Raw genomic sequence first — 14,116 nt, 5'->3', positions numbered from 1 at the left:
AATAATCTGAAGAAACTGGCTCAGGGGGCTCTGCTCTAAGCCTCTTCTCTGGAGGTGGGTGAGAGGCCCCGTCAGGGTGAGACTGGGTTCCCCTGATCAAAGAAATGAGATCCTCTGCTAGACTAAGCATTTGAGTACTGGAGCTAGGCCTGTGAGGGGGGGCTTTAGCAGGCACGGCCTTAGAAGATTTGGCTGCTTTAGCCCTGGCAAAAGCCTTAATTGACATGGATGCAGGGGGCCTAGCAGCTCCACGTGCAGGAGTAGATACATCTAAGGGGATAGTATCTGATAAATCCTGAGTTACTGTAAGAGCAGGTGGATTTGCCGTAGTAGATTCAGCCATGCTAGAAGAGGCCTTGGTAGAAGGAGGCATGTTTTCGGCCGAAGGAAGAACCGCGGACTCGGCTTCAGCCTAAACAGAGACACTCGCGGTTGGCTTAACCGCGGTTTCAGTCAAAACCGCGGACCGCGAGTGTCGGTCCTTTTCCTTACGCTTTTTAGCTAAATGTGAAGTCGGAGTCTCCGACGGCATGATATAAGCAAAAGCGGAGCCGAAAAACTCCTCTGCAAACTCCGACCGACGTCTAAGTGTTCGTAGGTTGAAGGAAGCACAGGCTAGACAAGCTGCTACGTCGTGGCCTGGGCCTAAACAAGGTAGGCAGTAAGAGTGGAAATCTTTATGAGGTATTTGTTTCCCACAAGTTAAACAGTTATTCACTTTTTCTGACATCGGCTGAGGCAAGAAAGAGTCCCCAACGGGGTACTTAGCTTTTTAGAAGTCTTCGGTAGTAGCAATCTCTGGTTCTGACCAACCGGCACATGAGAACAGCTTCTGCTTCGGGCGCCACGCGGCAAGAAAGACTGAGGAAAATGGCGTCGGTTGATGCCTTTATACCCGCTGAACTGCAGCTATGACGTCGGGTGAAGTGCGACATCAGCCGAGGCCAGACCCAGACTTTGGAATCCGGCCGACCGAAGGGCTGCCTGAGGCCAGGACAACCCATTTGTTAGGACTGCAGATGCATCCTTGAAGGACATCTGTATAAAGGAAAAAATTTGAAAAATAATACTACTTATCCCATACAGGAGGAGAGCCAAAAAAACCTATGTCTGTTGCTGATCGCAACAAAAGAGATCTGAGGTGTTAGAGGGCAACAAGGGATCATGGGAGTTGGAGGAGCTAGAACCTAGAAGCTGTCTGCAAAGTTACCAGCTCAAATCCAAAGTCAAATCTAAGATCGAGGAATAGTGACATGGATAACATCAGATCCTACAATTTTACTTAACACACAAAATAACAGAGCCTCTTTTAATTTCTTAATTAAGGTAAACACCACTTGGTCTGACATTTTAAAAGCCAGGTTCTATAACCTTAATCCAAGAAGAACTACAAAATACAAAGCTGGAATGCGTAAAAAAAAAAATAAAAAAAGTATCACTTAATTCAGCAGCATTTGTCACAATATTTACGATAACATGTACACAAACATATGTAGTCATACTCTATCTATACTGGTTATAAAAACAATGAAGGACAGTTGGTTTACTACAACATTTTGCACTATGAAGTGGAACATTAAGGAAGGGCCTCTTTAAAAGCAACAGGTTTGAGTAAAATGCAGTAAGATGAAGACAGTACAGTTCAAGATACAAAAACATCATATAAGCAGGATGTTGCCTCTTGCATAATAATAAAAAAAAAAAAAAAAACCTAACAAGCAGGCCCTTATGGAATTCTTCTTCTTCTCGGATTTTCCCGCTTAGGGGTTGCTCCAGTGGATCACCTGTCCGCTCATGCAAAGCATCTGCACATCATGCATGCCATAAGTTAACAAACAGAACACGCACAAACCATTCTTATGTATAATCTGGATGGTAAAAGGGAAGTTCAACATTCTTAAGCTAAATACTAACTTAAGGGAAGTCTCAAATACTAAGCTTACAAATAATTACTCTGCCTTTGCCTTGACTGAAACAGAACGCTAAACTGATTATGTTCATGCATCAAGTTATCTACAATGACCAACTTACAGTATGTAGCAAATTAAATAGAGTAGATCACCTTCATTTTTCTGCCCTTTTCACAGCAAAAGCAAACTGTAACCCAAACATGTACTCCAAAAAGGTGTATACATCATGCGTTAGTTACCCTTAAAATCCATTTTTTCAGGATCAGCAGATGCCACCATAAATTCTGCACACAGACATCACTGCTGTGCTTCTCCTCAGCAACAATGCTTCCTGTACATACCCACTCCGAATATGCATCAAATATGGCAGGTAATAGTTTCTAACACCTTACTACAGACTCATGCAGCCCAAAACAAAAACTGAGTGCCATACAAAGGATGTGAATTGAGTAGGTGTGGCTGTTAGCCATCAGCATCTTCAAACTGTCCGGTCTCAGGTATGGACTGTTCAAGAATCCTGTACATTGGGGCAACGTGATGATAGCTAGGATTGTAGTCTGTACCTTCTCGCCATGCATAAGGGAGCGAGCGAACAGTCGTTTCTGGGCCAGTTCTGACAATGTCATCATGATCTGCAACATATGGAGAGCTCTTTAGCTATTTCCAAGCACAGAACTTTTTAAAAAAGTACTTTCACAAAATAATCATCAAAAGTTTTTAAAGATCAATTGTAATTAATGCCAAATCAGTTTACTACAGTCAGAACGGTTGCAGTTTCATAAGAAATTAACAGCACACTGCTACAATCCAGCCAGTTCTTCCTTATCCCTAGGGTACAATAATGCAGACAATGCTGTATTACATCATTCTTATTGGTACTCAGTATGACCCTAAGTAAATCATACTTTCAATGTGTTCCTTAAGCTGCATCTACACATTTGCTCCCTCTTTCTGGGTGCCTTTACTATCTACACAGTTTGTCATACTACAGATATTTTACAGTGGAGACAAGTAACATGGTATGAGTACTACAGCTGAGAAAAATTATGTTATCATTGTGTACTTTTAGAAATCAGTTCCTTGACAAATGCATGACCAACAATGGAATGTCAAATCGATACAACCAACACAAATCAGAATTAGTGTACAAAAAACTGCATGCACACACACATTAACACAAAATCTCTGAAGGCCTCAAACATTAAATTTCAGAAGGAAAAAACACTTCCAAAGCATTACCTTAACAGGTGGATCATTGCAAGCCTCTTGGTAAGAGGGGAAGAAGCAAGAGAGATGTGGAGGAGGCCGATTCACATAAGATAAGCTTCTACCTCAACACAAATATTAGCCCAAGGAATTGGTCTTCTCTATTAGGGGGTGGTCTCTCTCCTTCTTTGGAAGAGCACCATAAAATCCACTGCAGGGAAGTGGAGAGATACAAGTACCCAACTAGGCAATTATGCATTTCAGGTATTGGCTCCTAGAAAAAAAGTATCAACTCAATTTGACTGCAAGTATCGAAGAGAAAACTGTGTTTATGAATACATATGTAACAGCTACTTGGAGAATATGCTTTCCTGAAAGCCACTGGTGTGCTACCTGATGGGGTATCATCTACTGACTATGCAAACTTCACTGCTATGGTAGACTTCACTGCTCAAGCACAGAATAACGAAGACACCTACAGGAGTACAACTGGGAGGAACAGGATGTCTAATGTGAACCTGACAAGTTAACTTTACTGGATCTCTCCGTACAACGCATGAAGCACTCATAATAAACACTATGATCAAACCCAAGGCTGCTCCTAAGTGTAACTGGTACTAAAGCACCTTGAGCCAAATGTAAGTGAAAGACAATGAAGCTGTGCAATCAGATATGACAGTTTTGGACACTCAAGAGGTGCTGAAATGTAAAATAATTTTCTTGTGAGACAAATCTAGGAAACTCAAACATGTACTGAAGGTGTCCTGGGAATGTCTATCATGCGTATATAGAGTACGACTTCCAGTTCTTTTGGAAGAGTCTCTCCCTCTCACAACAGGAAAGGCAGGATATGTAAAGTCCAAATGAAACCTATTCACAAACTCAGCAGGAAGAAGTGTGTTGGTGCAACTCAAACACAGTCAGTGCTGGTTAGGTTTACAGATTAGTATTAGGTTAACTGCCCTTGTGGGCCATTTTAAGCCTTGCCAATTACCCCATGTGAGAATCAAACCCTGAACCTTGCATCTATAAGGTAAACACCTTAACCATTATGACAACCTCCCACCCCTTGTCATAGTGGTATATGTGGGAGCCACTGGTCGACACAAATTCTAAAGGAAGCTGTCAGGGTTAAATAAGTCTTCCTTTACTGCACTTTCAAAGACCACCACGACCATTTCCAACGATATTTACTTTTTATTCCATTAATATAAAAAACAGAACAGTATAAAAGCTTTTTTGTGAGCGCTTTCGGGTAGTAACATACCCTTCTTAAGACAAATGACTATAGATATCTTAACAATCATTTAAATAGTCAAAAAGGCGCCAAAAATTAACCTTAAAGATACATAACCTTTTTTCAACAAATGATGTCAATATATGCATTTCCTAATACTTTTTATTCTATGTCTATAGCACATTTCATTGCGATCTACATATTTTACATAGCATATCTAATCATATAAATAATGAATTTCATTAAAACACTCATGCATTTCACTTAATAGCCATTACATTACGTACATAGCTAGTTAAAATCCATATATATAATAAAACTAAAAATAATAATAAATACAATAATTTCATATGCATTTAATTCACATTTAATTAATGGCCATTGCATTATACTCTTATCTTATTGAAATGCATGTATATAATAAAAATAAATATACACTAAAAATGTATATAGAAATATAAAAAATGCAAATATATATGCATAAACATCCATTGTGATTCAAAATCATTGAGTGCCATTGAATATATCATCTATATCAGTCTATAAAATATATACACAATCTATTGTCTGTTTAAACTAATATTGGAATCGAGTTATAATTTATTGGTGTGTCTTAATGGTCTATCTCTAAGAAATGGCTTGAGAGTAATTCTATCATTCAGGCCTTTCCCTTTGTCAGAATGCATTCTAATAATCCATCTAATTTCCTCCTGCTCAGTGTAGTTCTTGACATTCCCTAATCTATTGTTTTACAGATTTACAGATTAGTATTGGGCTAATTACCCTTGTGGGCCATTTTAAGCCTAACCAATTCCCCCATGTGAGAATTAAACCCTGAACCTTGCATCTATAAGGTAAACACCTTAACCATTATGACAACCTCCCACCCCTTGTTATAGTGGTATATGTGGGAGCCACTGGTCGACACTAATTCTAAAGGAAGCTGTCAGGTTAAATAAGTCTTCCATGCAATGACAGTGGATGCAGGGGGGGGGGGGTCTCCAGATTTGGACTGCAAGTACTGACAATAAGAAACTGCAGCAGCTTAATGAAGCAAAAGCCTTGTTAAGGGAGGATTATTTTTTCAAAGCCATGGAGCATGCATTTTCTTATCTACAAGAACACGGTTAAATATGTTATGTACATGTGCAAACCACATGTACTGTACCAATATCATAAATAAAGAACAAAAACAACACATAACAAAAATACATACTTTGCCTTCCAACATAAACATACTCTGCTAGTACTGGTTTAGAAGCAGAGAGCCACAACCCAAAATAAAAACAAAGGACCAGACCTCCCCAAAGTACAACCACTTTTGCAGCCCTCAGCCCTTCCCTACCCTGCCGACAAAAGCCATGAACAATGATTTTTTTGAATGGCCTCAAAGAAATTCTAACCATCTGGCAATTTTGGCAATTAAAATTAATTAAAACAACTAATTAATTACCCATAACATATTGCAATAAATTACAAATAATTACAGTACAATCCAACCATTTTAAAAAATCCCACCATTTAAATACAATGCTGACAATATACACTACATAAAACATCAACCTAAAATATTTTTTAAATTTTAACACACTAGCTATGCTAATATTCTCATTGATACCTGGATGTTGAGTTGCATTTAAACGCAACTGCCATTTTAATTCACATATATCCAAGAGGCACATCTAGTACTCTCCCTTTCATATCTTTAACTATTTGTTGTATTACTAAGAACTTAAATGTGTGATCATCATATTCCATTATATGCCTACTTAAGGCATTAGTCATTTTGTGATTTCTTACACCTAACAAATGCTCACCTCTTCTGTCTTTAAGACGCCTATTTGTTTTCCCAATATAATAAATCGAGCAGTGAAGCATTTCACCTTTTAACCTCACATCTCTGCTACTTATACATATTAACTTCAGTAACACTACACCTTGGAGCAGTAGGAATACTCCCAGGTACTGCAAATATTAGAATTAGCATACAATCCCCCTTTCTACATGTAAATTCTCTTCCAAGGATTATAATTATGGTTTTCAGACTTTCAAAAGGCACTTGCAAATATAGCTATTAAAATATTAAGCACCTAGTTCAAATTATAAAAAAAGCCTTCCCAAAGTAAAAATTAATCATCTCGTTTGTTACTATCCAACAGAAAAACAGATTCTCAAAAGGATGAATCATTGCAACAGACTGCCGAGAGAAAGAATGAGTCTCAGATTTTCAAATACAGGGCTACTGGATGAAGGAGTGTATTCCATCTGGGATACAGAGCTACTTTTTTTTTTTTTTTTTTCTTGCTAAAGAAAGATGAGCAAGCCCTGCAGGAAGAAATCTCTGTAGCACTGAAGAGTATCTTATCCTTCTTTTCCTTTATCACCTATGAATGAAGAAGTGATGGGCAAGCAATACCTCTTCAGCTCCTTTTATTTGTCCTACTCCATGGTCTGCTCTCCTAAACTTCACCCCAATCAAATCATGCATAATCATAAGTAAGCTATAAACAGGAAAAGTTAACTCTTGGGATCCCCAAAAGTTCAAAAATGGAAATAAAGCTGTGAAATGGCAAATGTTCTCAATGATCCTGCTCACCCTATTGTATCACTCATAAAGACACCAGTATCTTAAGCATACTACCTCTCTGACCAAAGAGGTGAATGATGACTACAGACAGATGCCAGAGACTCCACGTTCTGTAAGCTGCTCATCACAGGCAGTACAGGGGAAGCCAAACCAGGCAAAAGATGCAAAGGCACTTACTGTGGCAAACATAAATGCACCAAATGAATCTGACCAGCCTACAGTCAAACAGCATCATGTCATTTATGTGGAAAGAAGGAACCTAAACACAGAAGTCTGAGGTGGCAAGAGTTGCAGAAAACAGATACAATGTTATTTAAGACTTAGCCACAAGAATCACCCTTTTTAAAACTTATGCCTGCTAATGTGGCCAACTACTGTGATGACCTCTGGAAGGGTTCCCCCCTTCTTTCTGATAAGGTTCTACCCATGCTTGCATGGCTTATCTTACCCCTGGTGTCTGCCAGCAACTGTATTTAAAAATCTGTCCAACTTGAATTCTGAATGTGGTAGTGAGCAGACAGATATGTTTTATTTTGTTTTTACCTCTTTCAATTTCTTTTACAGACAAAACAGAAAAAAGTTTTTGCCTTCCTTTCAGCTGCTGTACTGAATTTCTTGGTGGATGCATGCTCTGTTTCATCACAGGATTTCTAAGTGATGTGAAATCTTCTTCTTATTTTGGCTTTTCCCAGTTAGGGGTTGAGAGGATCACCTGTCCACTCACGATTGGCAGTGGAGTTTTACGGTGTCAAGTTGCCAGCCCGGCGCCCAACCTTCCACAGAAGGCACACACTCACACCTAGGGCCAATTTGGAGTGTCCTAAAAGGATGAATCTGACAATAAAATGATAAAGACTAAACTGATTCAAAAAAATCAAGGTATCAACAAGAAAAACAAATGATGCAGATACCAAGTGGCAAGACTTCTGCAGATATAAAGCACCTGTAATTTCTTACATTAGGTGAAAGGGTGTCAAAAAAATCTCTAGCCCACCCACAAGATCGGGTGTCAAAAAATCTCACGCCACAAGATCAATGTCTCGCATCAAAAAGAGACCAACCTAGGAATAAAGGAATAAGGGCAGACACTATATATGAAATCAATTAAAACATGACTTTTAGCAAAAGAAATGAGCGTTAGTTTAGTAGCAAATGCAGCAAAAGTGATGCAACTATTGTCAGGGGAAATCTACTATATAAACAGTGCAGGCAACAAATGTGTCTTGGAGAACACCACAACAGTACAGTGTACATTTAAAGTACAGTACAACAAAATGAGAAAAATGTTACAGCACACAGACCCAAGGTTCACCACATATCACATGGGATGATAAAGGCGGAGTGGCAGCAATCAGTCGGGAGTGGAAAATTTAACTTCATTAATTATCTTTTTTTTCTCAAAAATGTTTTTTTTTTTCAAATACATTTGAATGAATTCCATAGTATTTATACATAACATCTTAAACAACTATGTCCGCTATTTACATTAGCCTGACACTATAACAGATCTTAATGTACACAGTTACTTTATAAGCATGTCCAATCCATTACCAGAGTGTCTGATCAATTATTGTATAGTATCAAGAAGAGTTTTCCCCAAGGGTTGTTGATAAATGGCTTTGGATAAATTCTTAGTTCTTTAATTTTAATTTCCAATAATGCTGTGGTCTTCAGAAGACTTCCAAAGCTGGTATTGTTTGTATTCCATCTTCTTGTTATACACTTCCTTGAAATTGCAAGTATAGTCCATACTAGATACATGTTTGCCCTATTCAAATGAGGACCTTCATTCACATTTAATAATACAAGAGCTTTAGGTAAATAAAATGATTCATTAAATAAAGCTTGTAGAAAGTTAATATTCCAAAATGGCTTAATTTTAACACAATCAAAGAAAATGCAGTTCCAATCTGCATTGTGTACTTGCTCAAATCTCCAACATATTCTTTTTATGGTAGAACTAATTTTATTGATTCTGTCTGGAGTTGCTCTGTGCAAGCGTTTCCAATTAAAAACTTTCCAGTATTGTGTAAAAGATGCATATTTCCAGTATTGTGTAAAAGATGTATATTTTATCGATAAGCTATTTGTCTTAATATCTTCAGTTAAATGTATTGAGTGTCCTTTTGTTATATATTTCCAGTATGAGGTTTTGAGTGCTGTTTTATAGTTTATCAATATTTTGTAAAATTTTGAAACAGTCTCCCATGTCAAAGTCATTATATATGATTTCATATATGTATTTTGTAAATTTAGGTATTTCTTTAAATGAAGAATTTGTTAATTATTTTACTTAAATCTTGCGAATATGACAGAATACTCTGTAAAGTTAGCCAGTCCTGTTGTGGAATTTTGTATGTTGTTTTTATTACTTGCATATCTAAAACGTTTAGTTCTTTGATACATTGGAGATCAACAAACAAATCCTTTCTGTTCCCAGGAATTAATAAATTTCTCTATATATTTTATGTGGAAAGTTCTTTGAGACTATAAATGGTGTTAAAAGATCAAACCAGATTTTTAAATCTAGATTTGCATTAATAAATTTCCTAAAGGAGTCAATGCAATAATTAATCATATAAGTTTTAGTGGGTTTAGTTATGTTATATTGCATACTAATACATAAAATCTGTGCCATGGCAAATTGTTTTTATCTATTTGATTTTTTTTTGTAAATCAAATTCATTTATTGATATTACTGTTAGTAATTATTTCCAATTTGCACAGTAATTTGGACTTATCCAATCTGAGAGTGTTTTAGATATTGCTGCTTTTATATATGTTTCTATACCTGGAAAGTTTAATCCTCCCTGTTTCCATGGTCTGATATGGCGAGTTAAAGCTATTCGGTTTCTTTTGGAAAACCATAAAATTTTTTATTAGGCATGAATTTATTTCTTTAAAGTATATTCCTTTCTGGTAACAGTTGGATTGCCAGGGCTATATATAGGATCTTGGGCAGAAAAAAAACATTTTTATTAACTGTAGTCCATCTTCAAATGTTATTATTTTGTTCCATTTTTCCAGGAGAGATTTTAATTGTATTGGTGATATCATTGTAGTTTTTTGAGACTAATTCATTATTATCCTTGCATAACTCAATTCCTACATATTTTAAGGTGGATTCTTGTTTCCCTGTGATGTGATACCCTTTAGTCTGCAGTTCTCTTTTTTTATTTAAAAATAAATATTTTGATTTACTGAAATGGAGTTCTGAAGTCATGTGAAATTTGTCAACTAATACATCTAATTCTTCTAATGTCTCTTTTGTATTAGTGTTAGTAATATGTCATCAGCAAACAGCATTACTTTAGAATTGTTCATAAACATCTATCCCTTTGATTTTTATATGTTACAAAGTGAATCTGCCAATATTTCAATAGCCAGAGCAAATAGAATCGGTGACATGGGACATCCTTGTTTAGTGCCTTTTTTATATGTATAGATTCAGAGGTAAAAGGACCTAACTTGACATATGCTAAATTATTTGTATATATATTCTTTAGGAGATGAACAAAGGATGCAAGAAATTCAAATAGCATTAGGATTTTGAATAAATAGTCCCAATTTAAGGAATCAAAGGCTTTCTCTATATCTAAGCCAATTATCAGTGTTTTATTTTCTTTATTAACATAATCTATAAGAGAAATTATCCTTTTATTATTGTCATGTGTGTGACTATGATATATAAAACCAGTTTGATCATTATTTATTGTTTTGGACAGTGGTATTTTCATTCTATTAGTTAATATTCCCATAAATATCTTATAGTCATTATTTAATAATGATATAGGTCTATATGAGGTACACAGGTTTGGGGATTTGTTTTCCTTTAGGATTGGTATGATTAAAGAAATTCTCCAAAAGGGTAGTATTAAAGCTTGTGACTGAATTTCTAATAGAGTTTTATGGAAAAGGGATAGTATCTTTGAAGGCAAAAGTTTATTTCCATAATTATGCCATCTATATCTGGAGCTTTATTATGTTTAACCTCTTTTATTGTATCTATAATTTCTTTGTAGGATATGGGTGCTTGCAGATCTAGTTTTAATTTTTCCATTTTTTTTAATATTAGAACATTTTTCATCTAGATTTAATTGACCAAGATGTAGATTTTCTTTTTGGAAATGTTCCATATTGTGATTTCTATAGGCATCAAGAATGTCACCTATATTGGAGACATTTTTCCCCTTCTTTTCAGGGAAAGATACTTTTAATGTTATTAGCTTTTGATTGTATTTTGGTTCTTGTGGATAAATTATGTAGATATTTGGGAGAAGTGGCCAAGGTATTATTTTAGTTTTTCTAAAGCTAAACTAGTTGTATTTGTTGAATTTTGTTGTATTTATTGTTTAATACTTCTACTTTCTTTTTCATCTCCAAGTGATTTTGATTTTTTTCAGCTTTTACTGATAAAAGTTTGGATTGTAGATCTAATAATTCAAAACAGTGTAAGAAACTTGTGTGGAAGATTTTCAGTCCATATATTTCTAGTTAATCACTGGATATTAATCAGATCACCCAGACTGCCTGTCTTGCTTGGATTACTTTCGAATACTTAGTAATACTGTAGAATTATATATTTTCTATTATTACTTTTTGACTTGGCGTTTCGTTAAGCTATTTCTACTACTATTGTCTGATCTGATTAATATACAGTGATTAACTAGAAATATATGGACTGAAAATCTTCCACACAGAGAAGTTTCTTACACCGTTTTGTTTTTAGACCCACTACACTTTAGTGGGTTGTTTTGAGACGTCAGTGATACCACAGAGATTACTTGTTTTTTAGATCTAATAATTCAGAATCCCACTGTCTGATTTTTTTTTATATCAAGTGAGGGTTTTACCACATATGAAAGCTTTTAATGAGTTATTTTATTTATCTCTGTGGTGTAATTAATATCCAAGAAGAATTGTAATTCAGATAATAACCAGGGTGTGAACTCTAATTTTAGTCATATATGCTGGAATTCTGGAGTTAAAGATTAATGGTTTGTACCCATTTTGAAGTTTTAGTACCAATGAATTGTGGTCTGAAAAGGGGCAGGGAGTGATTGAGAAATTAATGATTTTAGAGCGCAAGTCATGGACAGCAAATATTTTATCTATTCTAGTTTGCATACCGAATCTGTGATCTTGATGGGAAAACAACAAAGATTTACCTTATTTAAATTTGAAAGTCTCTACAAGATGAAATGATTCTACCTACTTGTTTAAAGCTTTTGATACAGCAAATGCACACAGCAGTCTTTTATTTGTAGTTTCAGAAATATTAAATATACAGTTAAAATCTCCTCCTAATATTAAGTTGCCTTTATAATTATTGGAAATGAAATCTAAGTTTTTTTTTTTTGTTTTTTTTTAACAGTTCCTGTGAACCGGTACAGATTGGCTAGGGTCCATATTCTGTACAGATTGGCTGGGGTCTATATTCTGTTATTAAATAACTATTACTAATGTCATAAGGCCTTCTTTATCTTCATACTTATAAATGATTTCTGGGTTAATCAAATTTGTTTTCCATAAAATTGTTACCCCTTCTGTCTTTATCTTATAAGTAGATTGAGCCAATATCATATATTCCTTAGGATTCCATTTGTAATTGTAATTTGTTTTGAAATTAAGTTTCTTGAAGGAAGACAATTTATGCTTTGCTCAGTTTTAAATATTTCAGTAGATTTGATTTCTTGTTAGGAATGTTTAAGCCATTGGTATTTAAAAATAATAAAGTTAAATCCATCTTAGGTTATTTAGACTATGTATTTTTTGTTTTATTGTGACTATTAAACATTTTCTTCTGATAACGATACAGTATATGCTTGAGATTTTAAAGGAAATTATAAGTTTTAAACTTTTGAGTGTTTACCAATAAAGACATGTTTTGGTCAGGCATACTAAAAATGTTTTTGTGAAATATCAAATTTAAATTAATACATGTTAATGAAACTAAGAGCCACACTAGCCATGAAATGAAAATCAATCCTAATCTGATGGATAAAGCTAAACTCATCAGATTATCATTCATACCTTGACAATCCAGAACACCTGAGTTCCATAAATTGAATTATCATATGGAGAATATTTTTAATAGGAATAAGCAATATTTATATTATTTTGAACAGATATAGTACTACTGTAGATTAGACAGAATTCTAGTACAATATAAACGTCTACTTATTGTAGAAGCAATTAATACTTACATGAAAGATAGATGGCAAGCAATTCAATCATAATAAAGTAGGATATATCATATATAAAACTTCAAGAGTATAGCACACAGTTATTTAACATTCACCCTTACTGATGAAGTCTTTCAAAACTTACTACTTAATATAAATAGATGGTAACAAGATTTATACCTAATGTTTAACATAAATAGATGGTAACAATATTTATACCTAATGTTGATAACACAATGGATAAATCAGAAGTTATATTTCATTGTTTGCCATCATTGTTTGCCAGCATTTAAGTAATCACTCTGTTGCTAACTTACTTAAAGCATCACGTTTGTTTTATGTGGACAGTGATTAAAGTTATTGCATTTTAATTATCAGTGCATCCCTCTTCCCTCCATTTCCTACACACAAGGATTTTCATATGTCATTTCTTATTATAAAATGAGAAAAATTATAGGTTAAAAACAACAAATTCGCTTACTGTGATTAATGATTACAAGTTCTATTTTGTGGCATATACTGAAAGTTTTAAGATTTAAATGGCAACATGTTACAATCAGTAAATGTTAAACTGAGTGATTATTGTCAATTTAATACTATTTGTTCAGAATGTGAATGTTACATTCTGTGACATTCCTAGTTCAGGTTTTTACTGTTTCCCTTGAACAACTTTGTCAGTTTGATGTCATGTATAAAACATTAGTTACCTTGGTAACCGCATAAGTATTATATATGGTCAAGATGGGTTACAACAACTACAATTCAAGTTAAAGCAATTACTCTACTTGTTATACATATTTACTTATCTAACAAAATCATCATGCTTCCCCTTGATGTTCAATGTAGTGTAAGTCACTTATGACAAGTTAAGACAGTAGTGTTATTATACAAAAGCCTATGTTATTAAATCCTGTCTTTAATATCTAAATTCAGCAGACTGCTTCACCTTATATGACGATTATATATTTTAGGACTAGATTTATATTTAGAA

General features: G+C 34.7%; 1 protein-coding gene and 1 long non-coding RNA gene across 2 annotated transcripts in view; one reads left to right on the top strand and one right to left on the bottom strand.

The window, feature by feature from the left end:
* The first annotated feature begins 1,056 nt into the window (after nt 1-1,056).
* Nucleotides 1,057-1,718, top strand: LOC122799190. Its single transcript, XR_006364436.1, has 2 exons — nt 1,057-1,605; nt 1,637-1,718. It is a non-coding gene; the product is annotated as an uncharacterized LOC122799190 (long non-coding RNA).
* COPRS (coordinator of PRMT5 and differentiation stimulator) overlaps nt 1,296-14,116 on the bottom strand; it is a gene marked incomplete in the record, with an annotated part of 169,640 nt that continues 156,819 nt past the window's right edge. Inside the window, 1 exon segment of the mRNA XM_044068092.1 lies at nt 1,296-2,542. Within this exon segment, the coding sequence (XP_043924027.1) occupies nt 2,373-2,542 (170 nt within the window).

The sequence above is a fragment of the Protopterus annectens genome, chromosome 4.part0 (genome assembly GCF_019279795.1).
Source record: "Protopterus annectens isolate FY-2018-M chromosome 4.part0, PAN1.0, whole genome shotgun sequence".
Taxonomy (NCBI): Eukaryota; Metazoa; Chordata; order Ceratodontiformes; family Protopteridae; genus Protopterus; species Protopterus annectens.
This window is presented reverse-complemented; position numbering and strand designations above follow the sequence as displayed.